The sequence below is a fragment of the Trypanosoma theileri genome (assembly GCF_002087225.1).
Source record: "Trypanosoma theileri isolate Edinburgh chromosome Unknown TM35_Tth_69_V1, whole genome shotgun sequence".
NCBI lineage: Eukaryota > Euglenozoa > Kinetoplastea > Trypanosomatida > Trypanosomatidae > Trypanosoma > Trypanosoma theileri.
Window position 1 is genome coordinate 2,211 of NW_021639911.1, and position 558 is coordinate 2,768.

The following is a 558-nucleotide window of genomic DNA, read 5'->3' on the forward strand; positions in this document are numbered from 1 at the left end:
AAACAACTCCCGCAGCATATCACAAGAGAGAGACGCTTACCGTACAGCTTCTCCTCCTCGGTGAGATCCGTCTCCTTCACAAACTGCATGCCAGCAGTACTAGAAGAACCGGAAGAAGAAGCAGGAGCAGCAACAATATCAACAGGAGAAACAGAATAAACAGTCAAATGACGAGTCGTTGTTGGTGGAGGACACCCAAGACACATAATATCCCCTGGTCGCACATTATGGGCACTGTTCAAGATGGTCTCTGCAGAAGTTGTCATGAAACCACCAACAGAGAGAGGAGTGTCATCTTCCACTACACGCAAGTTATGTGGCTCCACAACAGTAGATATTAGAATACAAGAAGAAGAAGAACAGGACAGGGCGTTATGCATATCTTGCAATAACTTTAGACACAGACAACCACCAACACGAGGAAAACCAAGAGTTGTGTCAGTTAACACAGGTTTGGCATCCTCGTTATCATTAGCGTCACTCTTCTTGTTATTGTTCTCGTCAGTTGAGTTCACAGGTCTAATGGATGTAGTGTGAAAAAAGTAAAAGAAGAAGGAA

The 558-nt window shown here is 44.3% G+C and overlaps 1 protein-coding gene across 1 annotated transcript; it reads right to left on the reverse strand.

Moving 5' to 3' along the window:
* Nucleotides 1-2: 2 nt before the first annotated feature.
* On the reverse strand, nucleotides 3-515 carry TM35_000691000 (Trypanosoma vivax; the record flags this gene model as incomplete). Its single annotated transcript, XM_029031173.1, has 1 exon — nucleotides 3-515. A coding segment is annotated over one exon (513 nt), but the record flags the coding sequence as incomplete, so codon positions are not given.
* Nucleotides 516-558: the final 43 nt, after the last annotated feature.